The sequence below is a fragment of the Ascaphus truei genome, chromosome 9 (assembly GCF_040206685.1).
Source record: "Ascaphus truei isolate aAscTru1 chromosome 9, aAscTru1.hap1, whole genome shotgun sequence".
NCBI lineage: Eukaryota > Metazoa > Chordata > Amphibia > Anura > Ascaphidae > Ascaphus > Ascaphus truei.
The window spans coordinates 3,591,069-3,613,345 of record NC_134491.1 but is presented as its reverse complement, the minus strand read 5'-3'; the positions used below and the strand labels follow the sequence as shown (position 1 = coordinate 3,613,345).

The window sequence follows — 22,277 nt, the reverse complement described above, 5'->3', positions numbered from 1 at the left end:
TTCAAAAATGTCAACACTTGGGAGCTCATCTATTAAAGTTGAACAGCTACCGAAGTGGAGCAAAGCAGGAGAAAACACACACCAGATGTAAAGAGAACATCGATTATTTCAGCAGCAATTATTTACTTTGGTAAGCCTGCTGCAGCTCTCCCGTTTTGCTGCAGTGTTACTATTTATATTTGCAGTGTGGTATGCCATACTGCTCACAGACAAACACCGGCGGTAAATGAATAGTAAATAGAAAACTTTCCAAAGCAACGCAGGTACTTATACTTGAAGCAGGGGGCTCCGGAGCTTAACCCCATTAAGTTCAGCATCGGGGACCCCGCTTCTGGAAATACTTACCTCTGAAGTAGGTATCGGTAGCTGCTCTGGCTGAGCCACGCCTTGGCAAACATTGCTGCGACAGACGAAACTTTGGACACTTTATTTGGCTTCAATAAATGATTGCATTTATAAAATCCGCGGAGGCTCTGCTATTCCCTTCTTGTGTACCCTGTACTTGGATCGCAGCGGGACGCCCCTCATCGCGCTAGAGAGCACCGGGACCAGTATCTCAGACTGAATTTTGATTTTTGCTGTGCAGCATTTTCCCACATTACATTATACAAAGAATGACCACCAGGTGGCAGAGTAATCACACCATTTCTGGCTCTAGAATAAAATAACACATTACACTGGTGAGTTTTGATTTTTACTGCAGTGTCTATCCTTGGGAGAAACAAATGACAAATGTGCTGCATTTCTTTCTTAATGTGCAGGGAACGGCCTAATAAGGAGAAACCTCACTTGTTGAGAACGCTCCAAAGGGCCAGATTAAAACAATATATATTACAGGTGGTTATATAATTATATCCAAAGAGCCTTATCAAATTACCATACTGCAACATTGTGAGCATTTATAACATCTGTGCCATATATGCTTAGCACTGTAGCTTTGTAGTGAGTTTCAATGTGATAAAAAGCCGTCAACTGTCTGAGCAATTGTAATGTAATCTGCAGGCCACGAAGTCCATGTATCATGGAAGTGCTACAATGTTGTGTCCATTAAGGCCTCGTCCAGAGTGGAAACAGGCGCGCTGGCGCTCCAGCGCTGCGCCCTGCTCGGCCGGCGATTCCAGCCCGGCTAGGTGCGCGTGCGTCGGGGGGGGGGGGGGAGGGGGCACGGCCACGACGTCACGGAGCTGGTTTTCCCTCATTGGGCGAACCGCTCACGTGACGCGCTTGCGAGCAGCAAAATTAATTTTGTTTGCTCGGCAAGCGGCTGAGCGCCGAGCAGGCGCGCCCGCCCGCTCACGCAGGCCACGTGCTTTGTCACAACATGTCCAGCGTGAGCGCGCGAGCCCGCTCAGCACCACCCTGGACGAGGCCTAGGTACATCACATGGAGCTGTCCCACATACAGGATCCCGAAGAACAGGACACTACCAGGACTTTAGTGGCCACAATGTCAACCAATCAGAAGGCTTGGCTTCTAAATGGTAGAAAGGTTTAGACCTTTAATTAGCTGCCTCCTCTGCAGATAAAATGAATGTAAATGACCCCGTAATTAGAAGCACATTGGGCAACTTCTGGCTGGGACCAGAAGGGCAGGTAACCACATAAGTGCAGACAATAAATCAGGATATTAGACATTAAAATTCAAATTTACAAACAGACAGCAGTTATCGTGGGTGACTGAATAGGTGGTCACTGTTTCCCAATATTGACCTCTCTCAACCTTACAGTTATGAATTGACGGTCTGTTCCTGTGCTACATTTCTGCGAGTGATGATTTTTGTTGCAAGTCCTTGGAAATGCTCTTTGGTTTGTGCGATCAATCGTGAAATATGTCGCCATGCATCTCAAAAGGGTGAGTATCTGGTTCAGTTACTAGGTGAACAGCGATTGTTCAGTAGTTGGTACAGATCAGAGAATTGGAACGGACAGGAAACACAGAAGGATTTGTGAAGAAGAGAGTTTGATGACATTAAATGACTGGGACTGCATGGTTATATCACCTCTTACCTGACTATTGATCAATCTCTCTCCCTGCTCTGTGTGAGTGCGAAGAAGAGGAATCTGGGAGATATTTATTAGGGCTGCTTTTTATTTACAGATGAGAACGAGCAGTGGGTGAGCCTCAATTATCCCTTTATTTCTCTCTCATGTTCCCGTCTTAACAAATTCAAACGATATTACTTTTAATTAATTTATTTTGTCGTCCTATTTTTTATGAAGTAATTCCAATTTTTAAAAACTTTTCTTAGATTTTATTTTAAGATCTTGTTTTATTGATTAATGTAATTATTTTATTGTACTTGCACACACCGTGTGTAATCAGGTGTAAATATTAATCTTGGGAACGCTCGCTGAAAATGTTGTAGTTATCTTGGATTTGCACATCAGATAGCGACAATGTAAATCTTCTTCGTGGCATAAACTTGCAGTGCTGCTTGCGTTTGAAGCCCAATTGTCAGTCACTGGAATTACAGACCCCCCTCTCCTCCTCCCGCTCCCTTACCCCCCCCCACTCTGTCCTTCCCTTACCCATTTCCTCCTCCCCTCACCATCCCACTCCCTTCCCCCTCTCCTCACCACTCCCTACACCCTCTCGCCGTCCGACCTCCCATTTCTTTCGTCCTCCCCAAATTGTGACTTCTTTGTGAATTTCTTTTTTTATTTTCACTACTTCAGCGAGGACAGAAATCCCCTTTGACATTTTATGCAGATATTAACCCTTTTATAGCTGGGGATGGTAAGATGTAACATGGGTCGGCATAAAACACATTAACGTGTGCAGACCGCGCTCGATCACCTGTCAGAACTCTGCCCCCAAAAAAAGGCTTGTGAGCGGAACAAAAAACAACGCGCAACAGGATAAATGTAGTCAGAAGAATCTGAAAATCGCCTTTGTCCCGTTCCACAGAGAAAGCGGCAGCTGGACGCTCTCAGAGTTATGTTACCTGGATCTGTGTAATATTTCTCACTGTGTGCTGGCGAGAGGCCTCAAACACTGCCAGCCTCCCACCCACCCACGGGCACTGCCAGCTTCCCACCCACCCACGGGCACCACCTGGCTTGAGCACCGCCAGACTCCCAACCATGGGCCCTGCCAGCTTCCCTGCCACGGACACCATCAGCCTCCAAACCACAGCACACTGCTGCTCTATCCAGCGGGCATTAAAAGGGTCACCGCCCCCAGTCCGGGTATACAAAGCAGGGAAGTCAGTGGCGCCGTCTCCCACTCACATGCTGTTTTTTCAAACCCTCACTCAGGACACAGAACAGGTGCCAAAGTGCGCAGTGGCTTCTGCCAAACTCTCCCATTGTACCCTCAGTTTATAACAGGCCCAGTGTAATCTACCGCAGCAGCTGCACCAGCAGTCATCACTCGGGGGCAGCATGGTGTTCGCTTTGTTGTAGCGGTTGCCTTTATCCAGACGCCTGAGAGTAGTGAGCCTCGGTCATCCCAAAAAGAATCCAATTCAGCCAGTGCCAAATCCTGGGCGATGCATCGAGATTCTGACTCGTGGAATGCAATCCTTCACCTTCAGCATGGCTGTTATCCTTATTAAACGCCACACACGCAAATTAGCGTCTCTGTGTCCCGCTCTGCAGTGTCTGTGTAATAGCAGCGGCACATCCGCGGGTGCTGGAGGAAGCTGCACCCTGTCCAGGTCTCCCCCCAGCCCCCCCCCCAGAGCGAGGAGTCACCGAAAGGATGAGGAGGTGCACAGAGAAATAGCACAATGTTTAAGGTTTGCCATTAAAAACACGATCCAGATTTTCAGTAATACCTTGCGCTGAGGTTTTGGCATCGAGTCCAGCAGGGGAGGGGCCCCCTCTTGTGTTAAAATGCTAGCATTTATGTTTCATAGCAAGCTGGGGAGAGACAGAAAGGGGAGAGGTTAGCACAGGGCCGCATGGGATGGCCACTAGCACCTCCTCCAACACAGGAGCGACCAGCAAAGCCTTACAGAGCATTGCGACCCCGCAGTGATCCCACACACACTCCATTTCACTCGTTACTCAGTCACTCTTTCTATTTAAAGAAATGTTTTATTTATTTTAGGATGCTTCTCCCAAGCCTTTTCATTGTGTAAGTCTGCAGATCTGTGGTGCATTTAGTGTTCCAAGTACATTTACCAAACACAGATTTGTTTTATTTTTAGGTCAGGCACATTACCGTGCTTTTTCCATACCACCTTGACCACTCATGTATAGCGATAACAAGTGTTACTGTACAGTGAAATATGCTAACTTTCAATGGGTTGGAAGGATGCTGGTCACCATTATACATGTTCATTATTCGGAGAGAGGTATAAGTCCCCGCCGAAAGCAGACCATACACGGTGTCACGGTGGGAACAGACGCATACCTTGTTTGCGGTGTCTGCAAACTGCTGAGCGCTGTGCAACATCTCCTCTGTCTTCTCCTCGGCGCGGCCCAGCCTCTCCCCACGCTCGTTCAGGGCCTGGCTGGCTTTCTGTACAGCACTGGTCACACTGTCAGCTGCGGAGTGAAGGATGCTGTTCCCTGCAGCACAAAACAGCACAATAATAACATGGTCAATAATCACGCTACTCACAGCTCAGAACAGAGAGTACAAGAAAGTTAATAATAAATTGTAATGATGTAGGACTGCTGAGGTAAGCAGCGAGGGAATTGTAGAACGTGGGTGTAACAGGAGGGTTAAAGTAGATAGAGAAAACGCACTAAGGTTGTCATGTACTAGTTTTTGTTTGTTTCCTGATTCTCATTTTATGTAGTCCTCAATAAAAGTTTTTTAGCCCTCCACTTGGTGAGCTGTTGGTGCGCTTTTTGGGACTTCAGTGAATTTACTTTCCAATCTCTACCTTCCACAATAAATAACATGGGCCTGTACCACGAAACAATGGATGTGTGTGTGTAACCCTCCTTACCCGGCTCTAAAAGAGGTCACAAGAGATTCATTTATATACATTGGCAGTGCTCAGCCTCTCAGGCCTTTGCAGGGTGCTGGGTGGGTGCAGGCTGGCGTGGGACATAGATCGGAAAAGAGATGTGAGCCAGGAACTTTTTTTAACCAAAAAGGTGCTTTATTTGACAGCCGTGGATAACGCTTCCACGGGCATTAACATACTCGGTACTTGACAGAAATTCATGGCAAACAATATACTTTCACCCCCCGGTAGCTCACACTCCAACTCCGGGGAGGTTCTTCACTTGTTACTCATAGTAAAGGATAAATTGTCAGTCTCTTGCATAGAGTTCGTAATAGGCAGGGGTGCGCAAACTGGGGGGGCGCTCGAGATTGTCTGGGATGGTGCGGCAGCGTTTACAGAGACCCCGCGCTCTTCCCGAAGTCATTTAAATGAAATGCTGAGGGAGCGGTGAAGGCCTCTGTAAGTTCCCTTACCTTGGCTTCGGCGGCTTCTGGTCAAATGACGCCTCAGGGTCACGTGATGCTGCGTTGCCATGGCAACGTGACGTCAGAACACCAGAGAAAAGGTAAGATGGGGGGCGCAGGGGAAAAAGGTTTATGCACACCCTGCCTTAAGGCGTACATGTCAGGCTCATGGATTAGCGATCCACCACTATGAACTGTATACTTCTTCCGTACCTATTCGGTTAGGAAGGCACATGGAACATTCCGGTTGGGGCGGTCCATGCATACTCCGGAGTTACTATGCAGAGAACTCCTATTAAAGCCAGCTTCGTCCTTATCAATAGTGAGAACAATGTGAGGCCCTTACTTAAAGTTACTGAAAACAACAAACGGTGACAAGAGACACCGTAATACACTCGTCTAGACACAAACCTATTTACAGGACTCCCAGTGAGGACCCCAGGCAGCACTCTTAAGAATCTGCTTCTAGAACATAGGGTGGAGCTATATATACCTTCTATTCTCCCTACAATGATATCACTGGTAATGGAGTAGAAAGGGAAAGGGCCCCCTTAACTGAAATAGTAGTCCTCAAGGAGGGAACTACATGTATGTGCACACATACATACATACATACATATACACCATTTATAATTCTATTCTGACTTTATCTGCAGCATCCCCTAGTAATAAAGTAGGACACCCGCTCCCCACACATACACACAGCGCATACATTTTGCCCTGCAGCACCTACTGCTACACCATCATTTACCCCCATACACACAGCTGTTACTCCAGTAACCCATCCTCCCCGTCACAGCATCTCAAATCAAGTTACTGCAGCGACCTCTCTTATTCCAGGACTGAGTGACGGACTGGCGCGCACACACACACACACACACACACACACACACACACACACACACACACACACACACACACACACACACACACACACACGCACGCTTCTGACCATCTCCTGCAGAATTTCCTCCTACACCAGCAGTACTGACCCCTTAACACAGTTCCCGGTGTGGCCTCTGATCCTCCTGGGCAGCATCCTGCAGGGTACTGTTGAGTATACACTACATGTGTTGTTCCTGCCTTTGCTGCAGTCAGTGCTGTGATTAGTGAGCCGGTGGTGAGTCTTTAGTATCTGGCACTCATGTCTATGCACCTCTCCCTTCTCAGACACAAGGCTGTTCAGTGCTCTCTGCTGCTCTACGGAGGTAACGTTTAACCAGGGGTAGAGGAACTTCACATATTCGGTGATGCCCTAAAGATGATGTGAGCACCCCTTTAACTAACAGCATTAATTCTCTGAACCCTCCAGAGACACACAGAGCCATCGATGGACGAGGTAAATGCTTCTGTGTAGTTACTCTAAATATTTTGTTTATTTACTTTTCCTTCCACGTCAAGTTATCAATGTAACTGAAACAAAGTGGACATGTGGCACAGTGTCCCTCTCACAACATTGAGACAGAGGCACAGTGACAGGCAGGAGAGGCAGGAGTAAGCAATCTGTCTGACCCTTCCACCACACAGTGACTTAGACAAAAGGGACATGCAAGTCTCTCTCCCACCACAGGGTAACACAGGGACAGAATGGTGCATTGCATCCATGAAATCCTTCCCTATGAATAGACCATCAAATGTCTCTACAAGTACAAGGGACACTGTGTTCTCCATAGTTAACTGCAGGCACGAAGGGGTTAAGCGAGGCAGAAACACCTCTGTTCATCACGTAGGTCTGCCCTCACGGTCCATGCACACACACCCGCTCTACTTGTAGTGAACCTTTAAGTCCTGAGACTTCTCCGCTCACCTGGGAAGAGCCTGGCCTGGCAGTTGATGAATTCAGGCTTCCTGTCCGAGAGGTGCCTCTGACACGTGTGGTAAAGGATCTGGAAGAAGGTGAATTTCTCCGAGCCCGAGCTCGCCTCCCACTGATCAGAAGCGTTGTCAAACTGCAAATCAAACTCTGGGGTCTCCTGCAAAGACACAAAGTGCAATGTAACTAGTGTTGTGTAAATAATGTGACAAAGGTATAAGATTGTAGCACAATAGAATGGATTCTCACTCACTGCAAGAGAGCCTCACTCATTAGGTGCGAGTCTTACTTACATTCAGTATCACTCATTAGGTGTGAGTCTCACTCACATTCAGTATCACTCATTAGGTGCGAGTCTCACTCACATTCAGTAGCACTCATTAGGTGCGAGTCTCACTCACATTCAGTATCACTCATTAGGTGCGAGTCTCACTCACATTCAGTATCACTCATTAGGTGCGAGTCTCACTCACATTCAGTATCACTCATTAGGTGCGAGTCTCAGATGTGTGTCTCACTTATTAGATATGAGTCTCACTCACAGTCAGGCAGCTTCACTCATTAGGAAGGTGGGCTACTCACTAAACAATGGCCCATTAAAATGCTATGTTTTGGTTCTAAACCACTAAATCTCACTCATTCTGGCCCTTGGGCACGGACAAATGTTACATTGTGATTAGATATACACTGCGTGGGTGTCAAAGCCGTACATAAAATAAAAAAAAAGTGAGAGCAACATTGTCAAACTTTCTAAATACCAACATATCAAGACTGCAATATCTCCATTGTGGGCTTTGTCACCCACTGAAACGTCCCCATGGCCAGGCTGGGCATCCCTGGAGTGAAGCCCCCAATGAACAATAGCTCAATAGATACACAACGTCCACACTGCACATTCCGAGCCGGATACAGCCACGTGAGGCTGCGTCATGTGTCCCATTATCTGTCACCAGAGTCTGTAACACAACAAGTGGCGCCTGCGGTCCGGTGTCAATCGCTTCCGGCTCGAAGATTCTTCTTTGACTTCCCCGTCCCCATTAATCAAAAGAGAAAAGGTCTGTTGATCTAATATTGTTGAAATGAACATATTGTCGATATATTGATGAAAAGGACTGGGGGGTCTCTGGAGATGAAATTATTAGCTGTTTACAGAATCCATTTTGTCTGTATTATCATGTCTCTGTATGGTGTCTCATGCTGTGTTCCTGAAATTATTCCTGTGAGAAAGAATGGGTATGTTGCGAGTGATCAGTTTGGCTATCAGAAAACTCAAGGCCAAGCGGCCTATGGCTCAATGTCCAGAAATATAGTGAGAAACACGTATTCTGCAGTTATACAGACAGAGACAAAAATGTATCCTAACAGACCTTGTTCGTTGTATTAAGATGTTTTAACACCGTTTTTACTTATTTAGTGACCTTTATAACGATTGGTTTAGAATAAGTAGGAGACATTATATTCTAGCTAGCAACTTATGTTAGACAAAAAAAATCAAATGCGTATAAAAAGCCAGCTTGGGCCCTCCCCTTGCAGTGTCACTTGTTGGCCCTCCTATATGATCATTCAGTATACTATGTAATAAATTATTCATTATCTATGAACCAGTGTTTGTGAGTTTGCAAACAATGACAGGTCTGTCCCAGTCTGAACCACCTTCAACATCGAAGGCTTGAGACAATGCTGCTGACAGTTCCAAATATTCCTTCGATGTTGCTCTTTTACATGGTTTTCTACATTTTTCTGTAATGCTTTCGTTGGTGTCAGTCACTGAGATGATTTTGTGTATATTTTCTTTGATTGTGAAGCACAACTATGCCTCGGAGGCTGCCTCCCATATATGGTTCCATTCCTCCATTGAGATCTCGGTATTCAGGTCAGGTCCCCATTTGAGTACAGTACAGTATATGTTTGAGAAGAATTCAAATTGCAGATAGTTCTTGGTAGAGTGTGGAAATGAAGTCTTTCTTGTGGCATTGATTCCTACAAAGACCTTCAAAGTTTATATATTGAGGGAAGGTCTGGGAAGGGGCTAGATATGTTTAGTTTGTAAATATTTGAAATATTCTGATTCTTTGAGATTCAATAAATGAGTTATCTTTAATAAATCTCATCGTGTGCCACTTGCTTGCCCAGATTTGAAAGGTTTGGACTGCATACATGTGGGGAATATTAAAATGCAGAATCATTAGTTGCTAGGTTGTACTTTGAATCTGCAGAATCCTAAATATTAATTGTGAATTAAATAGTGGGTAAGCTAGTTTTGGGTTTGGGGCTAGTTTAGTTTCTTTGCAAGATCAGGTTAGGAAGGGAACGTGGTTTCATTAATATTGTTTTGGTGTCTAGCCAACACTTCATATTAGGTTAGTAGTACCATGACGGGATTTTCCACAGGAGTGAGGTCAAATAATACTTTTGAACACCAGGGACTGCAAGGTCGCCTCCCAATTCAGGGCTAATAACGCTTGACAATGGAACACACTGCCTGCCGCCAGCTTCCAGATACATTGGAACATTTTATTTTGATATGTTTTAGAAGTTTGATTGGTGCAGTTACAGGCTGCGTTTGGTGCAGTTACAGGCCGCGTTTGGTGCAGTTACAGGCTGCGTTTGGTGCAGTTACAGGCCGCGTTTGGTGCAGTTACAGGCCGCGTTTGGTGCAGTTACAGGCCGCGTTTGGTGCAGTTACAGGCCGCGTTTGGTGCAGTTACAGGCCGCGTTTGGTGCAGTTACAGGCCGCGTTTGGTGCAGTTACAGGCCTCGTTTGGTACAGTTACTGGCTGAGTTTGGTGCAGTTACAGGCTGAGTTTGGTGCAGTTACAGGCTGAGTTTGGTACAGTTACTGGCTGAGTTTGGTGCAGTTACAGGCTGCGTTTGGTGCAGTTACTGGCCGCGTTTGGTGCAGTTACAGGCCGCGTTTGGTGCAGTTACAGGCCGCGTTTGGTGCAGTTACAGGCCGTGTTTGGTGCAGTTACAGGCCGCGTTTGGTGCAGTTACAGGCCGCGTTTGGTGCAGTTACAGGCCGCGTTTGGTGCAGTTACAGGCCGCGTTTGGTGCAGTTACAGGCCGCGTTTGGTACAGTTACTGGCTGAGTTTGGTACAGTTACAGGCGGAATTTGGTGCAGTTACAGGCGGAGTTTGGTACAGTTACAGGTGGAGTTTGGTACCGTTACAGGCGGAGTTTGGTACAGTTACTGGCTGAGTTTGGTGCAGTTGCTAGCTGAGTTTGGTGCAGTTACAGGATGTGTTTGGTGCAGTTACAGGATGTTTGGTGCAGTTACAGGCGGAGTTTGGTGCAGTTACAGGCCGCGTTTGGTACAGTTACTGGCTGAGTTTGGTGCAGTTACAGGCTGAGTTTGGTGCAGTTACAGGATGTGTTTGGTACAGTTACAAGTGGAGTTTGGTACAGTTACAAGTGGAGTTTGGTGCAGTTACAGGCGGAATTTGGTACAGTTACAAGTGGAGTTTGGTACAGTTACAGGCGGAGTTTGGTGCAGTTACAGGCGGAATTTGGTACAGTTACAAGTGGAGTTTGGTACAGTTACAGGCGGAGTTTGGTACAGTTACTGGCTGAGTTTGGTGCAGTTACTGGCGGAGTTTGGTGTAGTTACAGGCGGAGTTTGGTACAGTTACTGGCTGAGTTTGGTGTAGTTACAGGCGGAGTTTGGTGCAGTTACAGGATGTGTTTGGTGCAGTTACAGGCGGAGTTTGGTGCAGTTACAGGATGAGTTTGGTGCAGTTACAGGCGGAGTTTGGTACAGTTACAGGCGGAGTTTGGTACAGTTACAGGCGGAGTTTGGTACAGTTACAAGTGGAGTTTGGTACAGTTACAGGCGGAGTTTGGTACAGTTACTTGCGGAGTTTGGTGTAGTTACAGACGGAGTTTGGTACAGTTACTGGCTGAGTTTGGTACAGTTACAGGCGGAGTTTGGTACAGTTACTGGCTGAGTTTGGTACAGTTACTGGCTGAGTTTGGTACAGCTACAGGCGGAGTTTGGTACAGTTACTGGCTGAGTTTGGTACAGTTACTGGCTGAGTTTGGTACAGTTACTGGCTGAGTTTGGTGTAGTTACAGGCGGAGTTTGGTGCAGTTACAGGATGTGTTTGGTGCAGTTACAGGCGGAGTTTGGTACAGTTTCAGGCGGAGTTTGGTACAGTTACTGGCTGAGTTTGGTGCAGTTACTGGCGGAGTTTGGTGTAGTTACAGGCGGAGTTTGGTACAGTTACTGGCTGAGTTTGGTGTAGTTACAGGCGGAGTTTGGTGCAGTTACAGGATGTGTTTGGTGCAGTTACAGGCGGAGTTTTGTGCAGTTACAGGATGAGTTTGGTGCAGTTACAGGCGGAGTTTGGTACAGTTACAGGCGGAGTTTGGTACAGTTACAGGCGGAGTTTGGTACAGTTACAAGTGGAGTTTGGTACAGTTACAGGCGGAGTTTGGTACAGTTACTGGCGGAGTTTGGTGTAGTTACAGGCGGAGTTTGGTACAGTTACTGGCGGAGTTTGGTGTAGTTACAGACGGAGTTTGGTACAGTTACTGGCTGAGTTTGGTACAGTTACAGGCGGAGTTTGGTACAGTTACTGGCTGAGTTTGGTACAGTTACTGGCTGAGTTTGGTACAGTTACAGGCGGAGTTTGGTACAGTTACTGGCTGAGTTTGGTACAGTTACTGGCTGAGTTTGGTACAGTTACTGGCTGAGTTTGGTGTAGTTACAGGCGGAGTTTCGTGCAGTTACAGGATGTGTTTGGTGCAGTTACAGGCGGAGTTTGGTACAGTTTCAGGCGGAGTTTGGTACAGTTACTGGCTGAGTTTGGTGCAGTTACTGGCAGAGTTTGGTGTAGTTACAGGCGGAGTTTGGTACAGTTACTGGCTGAGTTTGGTGTAGTTACAGGCGGAGTTTGGTGCAGTTACAGGATGTGTTTGGTGCAGTTACAGGCGGAGTTTGGTGCAGTTACAGGATGAGTTTGGTGCAGTTACAGGCGGAGTTTGGTACAGTTACAGGCGGAGTTTGGTACAGTTACAGGCGGAGTTTGGTACAGTTACAGGCGGAGTTTGGTACAGTTACAGGTGGAGTTTGGTGTAGTTACAGACGGAGTTTGGTACAGTTACTGGCTGAGTTTGGTACAGTTACAGGCGGAGTTTGGTACAGTTACTGGCTGAGTTTGGTACAGTTACTGGCTGAGTTTGGTACAGTTACTGGCTGAGTTTGGTACAGTTACTGGCTGAGTTTGGTACAGTTACAGGCGGAGTTTGGTGCAGTTACTGGCTGAGTTTGGTGCAGTTACAGGCGGAGTTTGGTGCAGTTACTGGCGGAGTTTGGTAGTTACTGGCGGAGTTTGGTGCAGTTACTGGCGGAGTTTGGTGTAGTTACAGGCGGAGTTTGGTGCAGTTACAGGATGAGTTTGGAAGTTGTATAGTGCATTTTGTGTAGGATGTTCATCTTTATTGCACAGATTCAGCCTGTGAAAACTACTCCATTATTCTAGGTCTTGGTTATTAAAAAGGCCAGGGTAGGTATGTTTGAATAATGATTGACAGTCTTTCATAATATGGATTCCAGTGTATTTTCTGTGTGTTTCCCTCCATCTATAGTTTCATTGTAATAGGTTAATTAATGTCATGTTTGTGAGGGAGTTACTGAGGGCTTCAGCGTTATTACTGATTTTGTAAGCAGAAATTGTGCTTAATTCTGTTAATGCTTCATGTACTTTTGGGAGGGAAGTTGATGGATTGAAAATCTTTTTGGTTCCTCATATCGAAGTATTAACCCAGTCACTGCTGGCTACCACAGAGATGACAAGAATAACTGCTTTTGGCCAAGATGTTCAGGTGGCTGCTTCTAATACACACTGCTCAACTGTAAGGAAAATGTAGTAAATTTTCTCCGATGTGTGAAGTCGCTGTTCCTTCTCTCTTGAACCTTGTTTTCACTGTCCTTGTGTCATTTTCCATATTGGACATTCTAAAAATCAGTGACAGACACTCCTATTGTCACTGTACTAGGAACACATTGGGGAATTAGGGTTTTCACCCATTCACCAATGACTATGTCTTTACGGGGTGTGGGGGAGCGAGCTCTGAACTCACCCGATTTGGGTCAACTCCGTTAACTTGTCTCAGCTGCTCCAGTGTCCACTGAGATCGTCTCACAAAGCCGGACGAGTCCTCAAACTGCTTCACTTTGGTTATGAAAACCTGAGGGGGCTTCTTGTTTGAAACTGGGTAGAGTGGAAAGGTTAAACAAATTATGAGTGTATATTCATAACAGTTAAGCGTGTAAGAAAAAAACGTTTGTTCGAATATTCCACAAGGCAATGAAGAGAACAAGGGAAATAAACTAGTAAACACAATCATCAAACACGATGGACCAATATTAATAACATAGTAATTACTGTCCTGGAACAGGAGTGTTTATTTCTGTGTATTTTTCCCTCTCAGGCTGCCAGCCCTCCCCAGCTAAAGTGACATGTTTTTCCCTGCTGTGAAGCTCTGAAGCAGTCAGAGCTGTATACATTGCAACATAGTTGTTACTAGTAATCCTCTTATAAACAGCCTCTACTCAGTTTCCCTGGCAACCTCCCAATGCTCATATTTGAGATTGGTTTAGTCCTTGTCCCCTGCTTTACCTGCATATTGTTATGCCCCTTAGTTTGTTCCTGTCTGACAGGAAAGTGTGCTCCCTCTTTTCCAACAAGCAGCCAAAGTGAGTGGACGCTTCTTCCACTGCTCCCTCAGAAAGGAAATCCTTTTCACCTTCCCCTCAGAGAAGCACTTCCCCATAGCAGAACACCTTCCTCTCATAGGTTATTCTCCTGACAAGAGAAATCTGCTAGCACAATCCATATATTGATTCCATTGACAGTCTGACGAAGCCGTGGCATCGGCGAAACGCGTTGCTCATACACAGAAGGAAGTTTGTCCCATTGAAGCCTCCGTAGCTGACTGAGTGTGCTGTGTTTAAAGATCTCCTGCATGATTCTGTATTCCGGACGCGGCGTTCAGGATATCATATGCTGCATTGCACACGGTCAGTGGTGTTGCTGATTTGAGCTGTTGTACATGTGAGTGTTGTGTTATATATGTGGGAATAAATGTACTTTATCCACTATTAAACACATCTCCTATACACTTTATTGGGATCACGTGGGTGTGAGCTGTGTCCACCTGGAGAAACATCATCACTAAAGGGAGAGAGATCTCTGGATCCACTTTAAAGGAACAGAAACCCCTTGTTGTGTATGTACTTACACATGCCCGTGTGAGTATTGTGATATTATTAGCATTACTCACTCCGAACCTCCCCTGGCTGATCCCCCTGCTATACTGTATAAGTATATCACCTAATCCCTTGCTCCTTATCTATCTTCTATCTATATATATATATAAAAATGAAAATTGTTTGATTGTTAGAAGATGCGGGGATTCTCATTGTTCCGTCGGTCCCCCCGCCCATGCCCCGCCTCCCCCACGGCTCTCATTGGCCAAGAGGTGACACACACACATACTGCCAGAGTCTCACCCCTGCAGACTCACCAAACCCCCTGAGACTGTCACCCGAGACTCTGAAGCCTAAACTGAGCCCTCAGCATAGCCTTGGAGACTCTCTCCCTGCGGACTCACCCTACACCCCTGGGATCACCCCTGCGGAGTCACCCACCGACCTTGGAAAGTGTAAACCACTTTCCAACCCTGTCTCTCCCTGCGCCCTTTACTATCCTCTCCACCTCCTCAATCATCATGCCTCACAAGTTCATCACTCCGCGCTCAGCACGACGATTACTGCGCTCCACCTCTCTGATGTTCATCCCCCCCCCTTACCCGTCCACGCCACTGGCTCATGGCGGCTTCACACTCCCTCCGCGCTCAGCAGTCCGCTGTCCCCGATCATCACCCTCTCACCCGCTCCCCGCTTACTCTAGGAAAATGTCCGCTTCCCCGACACGCTCCGCGCTCAGCAGGCCGCTTACCTTCCCGCCCGATAGGCAATGGACATCTGACCCCATCATCGTCGGCACCGTTACTCTGCAAAAATGGCCGCATTCCCACCCGATACAATATTCACCCACCTCCATTGTCCCCCTTCCTTACCACCCTTCATGCAAATAATTTACATGACCGCCTCTCCACACTTACCCTTCCAAAATGGCCACCTTCCACCACGCTCCGCTATGCACCCGCCTCCCTTCCTCCCACAACCCCTTCAATAAACTTCAATTATATTTGCTTATTGTACTTTTTATTTTCAGCAACATACATTTCTTTTATCCATTTACATCCCGGGCAACGCCGGGTCTATCAGCTAGTACCCTATATATGATATTGGGAGTATCTGAGGACCACGTGGACAAGGACTACCATAGAAGAGTTGCAAGTAAAGACAAGACAAGATAAAGACAAGCACAGATGCCTCTTGTTGTGTATTTACTTACACACGGCCGTGTGAGACCTTACATTTGTGCTATTTTTCCTATCCCCACTGACCGAGACTGCATATATGTTTATATCCCTCACCTTTGACTATGTAATTCCTTGCTCCCCCTTTATGTGTTTTTTCTTTTTCACAATCCATATATAGGACTTTTATATTTCTGTTAACTCCACTCAATAAAGTTGAAGAAAATAGAAGGACTTTGTGTGCTTTAAAAGGGGACGAGTTAAGCTGCACGGACTTACTCACATGCTACAAGTGAGCCTGGGTCCAGAATAATTACAATTACAAAAACGTTGGAGGTTTTTAAAATACTTAATATCTTTTGGTGATCAAGCTGATCTGCTTGAATCCGGTGTTCCCCGATACATGGAAAACATACATTTTTCCTTTAAACCGCCATTTTGTTTCCCCGGAGGGGGGCATTACTGGCGGCACCTTCCCCAGTAAGTATCTCAGGACGCAGGGGGTCACTGCAGCCAAAATTAACACCTACCCCATGTAAAAAATGATTATAGGTTATTTAATCTTTTTAAGGAGCCAGTCTCACTGATAAGTGGTTTATTTTATTTGACCTGTCCCTTTAAGAATAAAAAAATAATGTGTGGAGACGAGACAATTAAAAAGGAAAATCCAGCCTGTTATTGAGCAAGGAGGACTCTGTACCTCTCCACAACAGGAAACCTGAAGCTTCCTGGATTGGACTCGCTCCCTTTGCACACAAAGGTTACACGGATTTCCTGGTCCTCAAACAAGTTAAACAAGCGGTTACAGAAGACTCAGAGAACGAGTAATGAGGGACATAGCGAAATCTTTCCATGTTCATGTCAGGTTTTATCATTACGGTGCAACGAGGGGGATAAAAGATCCAATATTGTACAGTAGGAATTTAATGCTTGAATGCTCTAATAGCGTCTGCATTCAATGCGCTGGAGAAGAATTTGCATGTCAAAAGTTTAAGCATTCAGTCACACGTAGCAGTAAAAGCAAACAGTTCCTATGCCAGCTGCTCCAAGCTCACAAACCTGCCCACACTCCTGGATTCAAGTGAAACATAAATAGCATTCAGGCTTCTTCCTCTTCTGATAAGTGGGGGTTTGAAAACAGCTTCTAGGAATTACATAAGAGGTGGGATCTATTACCATGTTACCCCATTATAAATCACACTCACAATAAGGTCCGACTCAAGGATGTCTCCAGGCTGCTCCTTTTGTAGCTAAACCCCTCTCCCGCCTTAGGCTCCGGCCTCAGTTGAAAGCCTCGTAGTGCGGTCTAGGGGGAGCGCGCGGCTATGGCGTGGGGTAGTGGGCACGGCCATGACGTCAGCGCAGCACAAAGCACACCACACTCCTATTGGTACCCATGATCTGCCCGCACACCACGTGATCGCGTCGCGGCAAGACAAAATTCTTGTCTTCCCTGCCAGTGGAGGCGCCATCACGCTTTGCGCGCCCACACACACGGTCACTGGGGCCTGCCCCATAGAGGGCTGTGCTGTAATGTGTGTGGCGCTCACGCCGCAGCAGCCACTGGAGACCTGGCCTCAAACCTCTCACTGACTGCCCCACACCTCTGGAATGTCCTTCCCCTCAATATCCGACTGGCACCCTCTCTATCCACCTTTAAGACCAATCTTAAAACCCACCTCCTTGTCGAAGAATATGAGTAGCTCAGTGGCTGATAATTAACACCTCATACATCGACCACCGTGGCCCCATGCAGATGCAATGATCAGAAAACCTTCCTACTGCCTCTGTACATCCTTTCTGCTTACCAATTAGATTGCAAGCTCTTCTGGGCAGGGACTCCTTTTCCACAATGTTACTTTTATGTCTGAAGCACTTCTTCCCACTGTGTTAATTGTATTATTTATTATTTATATGATGTCACGTGTATTACTGCTATGAAGCGCTATGTACATTAATGGCGCTATATAAATAAAGATATACATAATTTACTGAGGACAAATGGAAGATTCTAAAGTGCCAAAGATTTTATAACAGAGACCCATGTATACTATACGCATCATTGTTGCGACTTACACAAAGGTGTCTGGGAGAAGAATTCTGGTTTTCTTGTGATTAAAGTTAACTGGGAATTATCATCATCGGCTATGTTCATCTTAACCCCTTCTGCGCAGGATAAGCTTGCAGAGCGGGGCATACTGAAGGGGTTAACACGTTCCTAACACTGCCTTTATAACGGTATGCCTTCACCTTAATCAATCAGTGGCGTAACTACATATTCTGGGCCCAAATTTTTTTTTCTTTCTTAAATAAATCTAGTTTCCACCAGGTTCCCCATGTCAGCTGTCTGGCAAACACTCCCCCTCTCACACACCTCCTTGCAAACACTCCCCCTCTCACACACCTCATTGCAAGCAGCCACTCCCACACACCTCCTTGCAAACACTCCCCCTCCTACACACCTCCTTGCAAACAATCCCCCTCTCACACACCTCATTGCAAACACTCCCCCTCTCACACACCTCATTGCAAACACTCCCCCTCTCACACACCTCCTTGCAAACACTCCCCATCTCGCACACCTCCTTGCAAACACTCCCCCTCTCACACACCTCATTGCAAACACTCCCCCTCTCACACACCTCATTGCAAGCAGCCACTCTCACACACCTCCTTGCAAACACCACCCACCCTCCCACACACCTCCTTGAAAGCACCACCCACCCTCCCACACACCTCCTTGCAGCACCCCCCCTCCCACACACCTCATTGCAAGCACCCCCCTCTCACACACCTCCTTGCAAGCACCCCCCCTCCCACACACCTCATTGCAAGCACCCCCCCTCCCACACACCTCATTGCAAACACCACCCACCCTCCCACACACCTCCTTGAAAGCACCACCCACCCTCCCACACACCTCCTTGCAGCACCCCCCCTCCCACACACCTCATTGCAAGCACCCCCCTCTCACACACCTCCTTGCAAGCACCCCCCCATCCCACACACCTCCTTGCAAACCCTCCCCCTCTCACACACCTCATTGCAAGCATCCCTCCCTCCCACACAGCTCCTTGCAAGCACCCCCCTATATTACTCTTCCCCTTCCCACACATTCCCCTTCCTCTCCCCCCTCACTTTCCCTCTCCTCTCACACTCAACCCTGCTCATCACACAACACACACACACACACACACACACACACACACACACACACACACACGGAATAGCAATAATATAAAGATATACAGCGGCACTCCTAATGCCAAATAAAGTATAAAGAACATATAAAGCCAACATGGAACTTGGGTGCAACCTCTGGCCGCCACTGGACACCCCCACCCCTGTGACTGCTTCCATATATAGAAAGGCTTCAGCTTGCCGAGTCTCAGATGCAGAAAATCACTTAGCATTTGAGAAGCAAACGCTTTGTGTAAGTAACTTGTTGCCCTTGGAAACAGCTGCATTATTTTCTAGGTGTTGGTAAAACGGTTCTTGGATAGATAACATTCGCTAGACTATACTGTACCATTGGATCACTCCTGCTACCGGCTGTCGGATATCATGTTATTTGACATGGCATAAGCAGCACTGTAAATAGCGAGAAATACATTAACTTGTTACAAGCATAGACATGCGATAATTGGTCATTTGTATATTTAGCAAAGGGCTCATCCTATATCCGCCGATTGGGCCGATTGTGGATAAAAATACCAATTTGTATTTTGTTGGTGTTTTTTTTTTTGCTAACGGACATTCACAACATACACAATTATAATAAAAAAAGAACATGCAATGCTCGTGTGAGTTTGCAAAGTTCTTTAAAAAGAATTCACACAAACGTTTTGTTGATGTGCAAATATCCGAATACATTTGCAGTGATGTTTGGGAAGTGACACGGGTTAGGCCGCGCTTATAGTGCCGGCGACGTCGCCCGAAAACAAATACATTGCCGCCGCGTGCGCTTATACTACACGCGACGGCGACAAGCGACGCCGCGAAAATCTGAAGCCGGCAAAATTTGATTTTTCAAGGGCCGTCGCGTCACGTGACGGCCCTTGAACAAATCAAATTGCCGGAATCCCGCGACCTCGCCGAAACATAACTTTCGCCCGTGGTGACGGGTAATGTCACCCGCCGTCGCCAACGATGGCACTATAGTCACGGCCTTAGTTTCACAACCCTGGCTAAAGGTCCCTCTGGTGGTAAGAAAAACAAAGGGTCACGTAGCCATTCTTTGACACGTTATAATAAACAGCGTTACGGTGTTTAAAGAGCTCAGGAACAACGTGTGTTTGACCTTCTGGAACGTGAGTAAATGGTAATCAGGGAAAAGCATTCACTATAGTGACCTGAGAGACGCATAAATTAGTCCAATTAATCCAAGTTCATGGGTCCGTGGGGACAGGGCAGTCAGAATGATGGATGAGCAGGCAGCTAAGGAGGAGATGCTGCCCCGATGCCAGCTCTTCTGCCAGGCAGGAAAGCTGGGACATGTGTGCCAGTTTACTACATACAGTATGAATGCCTGGGAACGAGAACGTGGTATATACAGAGGTGTCAGCACTCACAAAACTTCCAAAATGTGGTAACAAGATTTTACATATCAATGTTTCCGTTCTTATGGGGACCTTTGTCCATCCAGTGCAGACTCTGTATATACTGTAGTGTGTATGTGATTAGAGAATAGAGATTAGAGGCTAGAGATATACACACACACACACACACACACACACACACACACACACACACACACACACACACACACACACACACACACACACACACACACACAATAAAAAGAACCAAGAAGTCCCCTGAGGAGCACTCTGAATATCCACAAAAATATAACCGTTTATTAAACATATAAAAAATACACACCAACTAAAACCAAAGAGCACAGTACTCCCCCCCCCCCCTTAAAATGTGACTTTACATCAAGATAACTCCTAGGGGCATCACAATCTCAGATTGAGTTCACTGATCTCTAGTTTTTGCTTCAACAGCCTTAGGCTGCGTCCATACAGGGGCTTCCGCAAGGCAGTGATCGCGTCTATACAGCGTGCGTGCGGAAGCGGGAAGGGGCGCATGATGCGCGTGAAATCAGTCAAAACTGATTTCTGCCGCGATAGGGCGGTCACGTGAGCGGTTCGCCCAGTGAAGGCGAACCGCTGCGTGACGTCACTAGCCCGCCCATAGACACGCCCCCGGACGGCGCGCGTACTAAGGCCAGGGAAAGCACCCGCTTTCCCTCATCCTCCGCACGGCTGCAGTGTCTATGGACGGAGCCTCACGCATGCTGCACAGGCAGCTGGTATTCACTCTAACAACAGTTTGCATTTTGATTTCACCCATGACTCTTTCCAGCTGATTCTCCTGAGGCTCTGATTATTAATCTTCTGACCGACATGGTCTCACAGTTAATGTTGTGCAGGGTTTTATTTGTCGATATATAGCTATAGCCTGGAATAGGTCATTTCTGAATAGTTTAGGTGTTCTATTTTCAGTAAGAAAGTTTGCTGTTTTGACTATTCATTTTTGTGTATACATTTATGCATCCTAATATTTTCTATAGGGATACTCACATGTTCCTTCATGGTTGACTGGCCGGTCGTGATTTCACAGTGATCTTTTGCTCTCTGGGTTATCTCAATGGTGTTTACCTGATATTACCCCAGAGTCTTGGCATACTTATACCTTAGAATATTTTTGGGGGTTCTGTGCTCTTTCTTTTTATTTAGTGTGTATTTTTAATAAACGGTTATATTTTTGTGGATATTCTGACTGCTCCTCAGGGGACTTCTAGTTTATTTTTTTTGTAATCATATTATTCTGTCACAAAACACCCACCATCATTTGGTATACACGGCTGTTTATTTTAGGTTCCACTTTATTCATGGTGTGATTGCGGCATGTTCTGTGTGTGTGTGTGTGTGTATATGTATGTATGTATATATATATGTGAATGTGCTCACAAGTGATCTTTTTATTTGCTATATGCAATACGGTGGAGATTTCTTGTTGCCTTTTTCACCCACCATAACTTAAAACGTGATGGTAAACCCTACAGTCTTAAAATTGTAAAGCCAGCAGTACAACCAACTTCACACTGATGATACCCATTAAGGTTGAAACATGTCTGTGAATGCTTTCTCTAGCTTTGCATCTGATTCCCATTCTGTGCTTTAAAGCTGTGTTAACAGCGAGCATTGGCTTATATGGGCTCCATGTAACAATGGTCTTTCAGACAAAAGGTGACACATTGTGTGCTCATTTCCCAGGTGAGAAAAAAAACACAAACACACACACACACACACACACACACACACACACACACACACACACACACACACACACACACACACACACACACACACACACACACACACACACACACACACACACACACACACACACACACACACACACACACACCCTCTGCCTCAATGTTGTATAGTAGCTTTAACCATACTATGAAAGCTTGAACAATATAACCGGCTAAACAAACTTGCCAACATGCAAATGAGGCTGGCATGGCAAGTGAGGCCTCAACCTCCATATATACATCGAAAAACAGTGCCCTTTGTCCCCCCCTCTTGGCGGGCCTGTTCAAACCTCAATCTGGCTACCTACAACTGCCAGACTTTCCAGCACTACAAGAACTGGAAGACTAACTTCAAAAGATTAAATGGGATATTGTTGGCT

At 46.3% G+C, this 22,277-nt stretch overlaps 1 protein-coding gene across 2 annotated transcripts in view; it reads right to left on the bottom strand.

Moving 5' to 3' along the window:
* Positions 1-2,567: 2,567 nt before the first annotated feature.
* Positions 2,568-22,277, bottom strand: part of STXBP6 (syntaxin binding protein 6) — a 50,414-nt gene continuing 30,704 nt past the window's right edge. For both annotated transcript variants that reach the window (XM_075613207.1, XM_075613208.1), the window contains exons 3-6: positions 13,266-13,396; positions 7,178-7,343; positions 4,360-4,517; positions 2,568-3,863 (exon numbers count right to left, since the gene is read on the bottom strand). In XM_075613207.1, the coding sequence (XP_075469322.1) occupies positions 3,840-3,863; positions 4,360-4,517; positions 7,178-7,343; positions 13,266-13,396 (479 nt within the window). In that variant the 3' untranslated portion in view covers positions 2,568-3,839. The remainder of the gene's footprint in view (positions 3,864-4,359; positions 4,518-7,177; positions 7,344-13,265; positions 13,397-22,277) is intronic.